Source organism: Belonocnema kinseyi, chromosome 9, assembly GCF_010883055.1.
Source record: "Belonocnema kinseyi isolate 2016_QV_RU_SX_M_011 chromosome 9, B_treatae_v1, whole genome shotgun sequence".
Classification (NCBI taxonomy): Eukaryota; Metazoa; Arthropoda; class Insecta; order Hymenoptera; family Cynipidae; genus Belonocnema; species Belonocnema kinseyi.
The window spans coordinates 33,437,588-33,439,147 of NC_046665.1; the positions used below are offsets into that span (position 1 = coordinate 33,437,588).

A 1,560-nucleotide genomic window follows, 5' to 3' on the forward strand; every position below is an offset into this window, starting at 1 on the left:
AGAAGGAAGAGCAAGTATAAACAGGTCATTGGAAGATGCAGATGCAAAGGACTCATCACGATACACAGGTGCAAATGTCTCATCAGGAAGTGCAGATCTTTCATCAGAGCAGTCAGGAAATGCTGAGTGCGTGAATCGCTTTTCGGACGTAAGCAATGCAATCACTGCCTTAATGTCGCCATCACGGGGGTGAAGCTGGCACAGGAACTTCCGGTAACAACTCTTAACTTCCGTGTCAGGCCGATCTAGGTTCCTTTCTAGGTAGTTTAAGGTTATAAAGTTTGTCATTATAGTGGATTTCGAATTTGTTAATGTGCCAGCTCTGAATCTGAAAAATGTTGATCAAGATGGCGGAAAAAGGCCGGAGCGCGGGTCGGTCGGTTTTTGCTGTTTTAGCCGTTTTAGCGGTTTTAGGTTATACCGGTTATATTGCCAGCCTCAAGTGGCCTCAAGGTAGGTAACGAAATAAGTAAAAATGTGTAATTGACAACTTAATCAAAAAATGTGTTGCAAATTGTTTTAGCTTCGAAACAGCATACAGGCCAGCTTCTACAAGGCACTCAACGGCAGCCGAGCAATACTTCCAATACTTCTGTTAATGGCAGAGATGTTAATAATATTATAAAAAGTCTAACTGCTCTAACCGATCTTGATGTCACCGACGATCCTGAAAAGAAAAAGAAGATTAGACGAATCAAGAGCGTAAGTTTTCAATTTCTACTGCAGTATTTTTAAAGATTTCGAGAAATTTGTAATAGATTTCAATAATTTGATTACCAATTATTTGACCAATTATTTTATACATTACAATGAATAGAGTTTAATATTGTCAATAATTCTATAAGTTTTTGATTTCTGCTCTGCTCATATATAATGTTGAAGTATACACTTCTTGTGATATTCAAATAAAAAATTACAAAATATATTAATAGAAAATTTCCACGTTAATTAAGTTTCAGAATTAAAATGAGACATGGTCATATAACGGATTTTGCAAGTTATTATTAAATATTTCAGAAATTTAAAACTATTCAAAAGGATTTTGAAAATTGTACAAATATTTCACAATTTTCAAAGATATAAAAAAGGTGTGTACACTAGATTTTAAATATTTCACTAAAATTTCACAAAGCTTTTAAAACTTTCAAAAGATTTAAAGGATTTTAAATATTGAAAGATGGTACAGTACACCAGACTTTAAAGATTATAAAATATTTCGAAGATTTAAAACGATTTCAAAATATTTAAAAAGATTTGAAAAGATTTCACTAAGATTTTAAATAATTCCATCATTTCAACGAATAAATAGCATTTTAGAATGAAAGATTTAAGAAAGGGGGAGGGTCGGTAAGGCCGGTTTTTGGCCTAATTTATTTTTGGACCAAAAAATCTGAAAAAATTATGGTAGTATTTTATAAGTATCCCGAGTCGATTGCACGCTAAACGGACTACCCTCCACCCCCAGCCACCCCCACCGCCACCCCCCTACAAATATAGGAAACACCACTACCCACCAACTGTATTTTCGAGAGATTTGACACTCTTAAACATGTATTCTGA

The 1,560-nt window shown here is 34.2% G+C and overlaps 1 protein-coding gene across 1 annotated transcript in view; it reads left to right on the forward strand.

The window, feature by feature from the left end:
• The first annotated feature begins 347 nt into the window (after nucleotides 1-347).
• LOC117180468 overlaps nucleotides 348-1,560 on the forward strand; it is a 16,078-nt gene continuing 14,865 nt past the window's right edge. Inside the window, exons 1-2 of the mRNA XM_033372967.1 lie at nucleotides 348-453; nucleotides 524-702. Of these exons, the coding sequence (XP_033228858.1) occupies nucleotides 348-453; nucleotides 524-702 (285 nt within the window). The remainder of the gene's footprint in view (nucleotides 454-523; nucleotides 703-1,560) is intronic.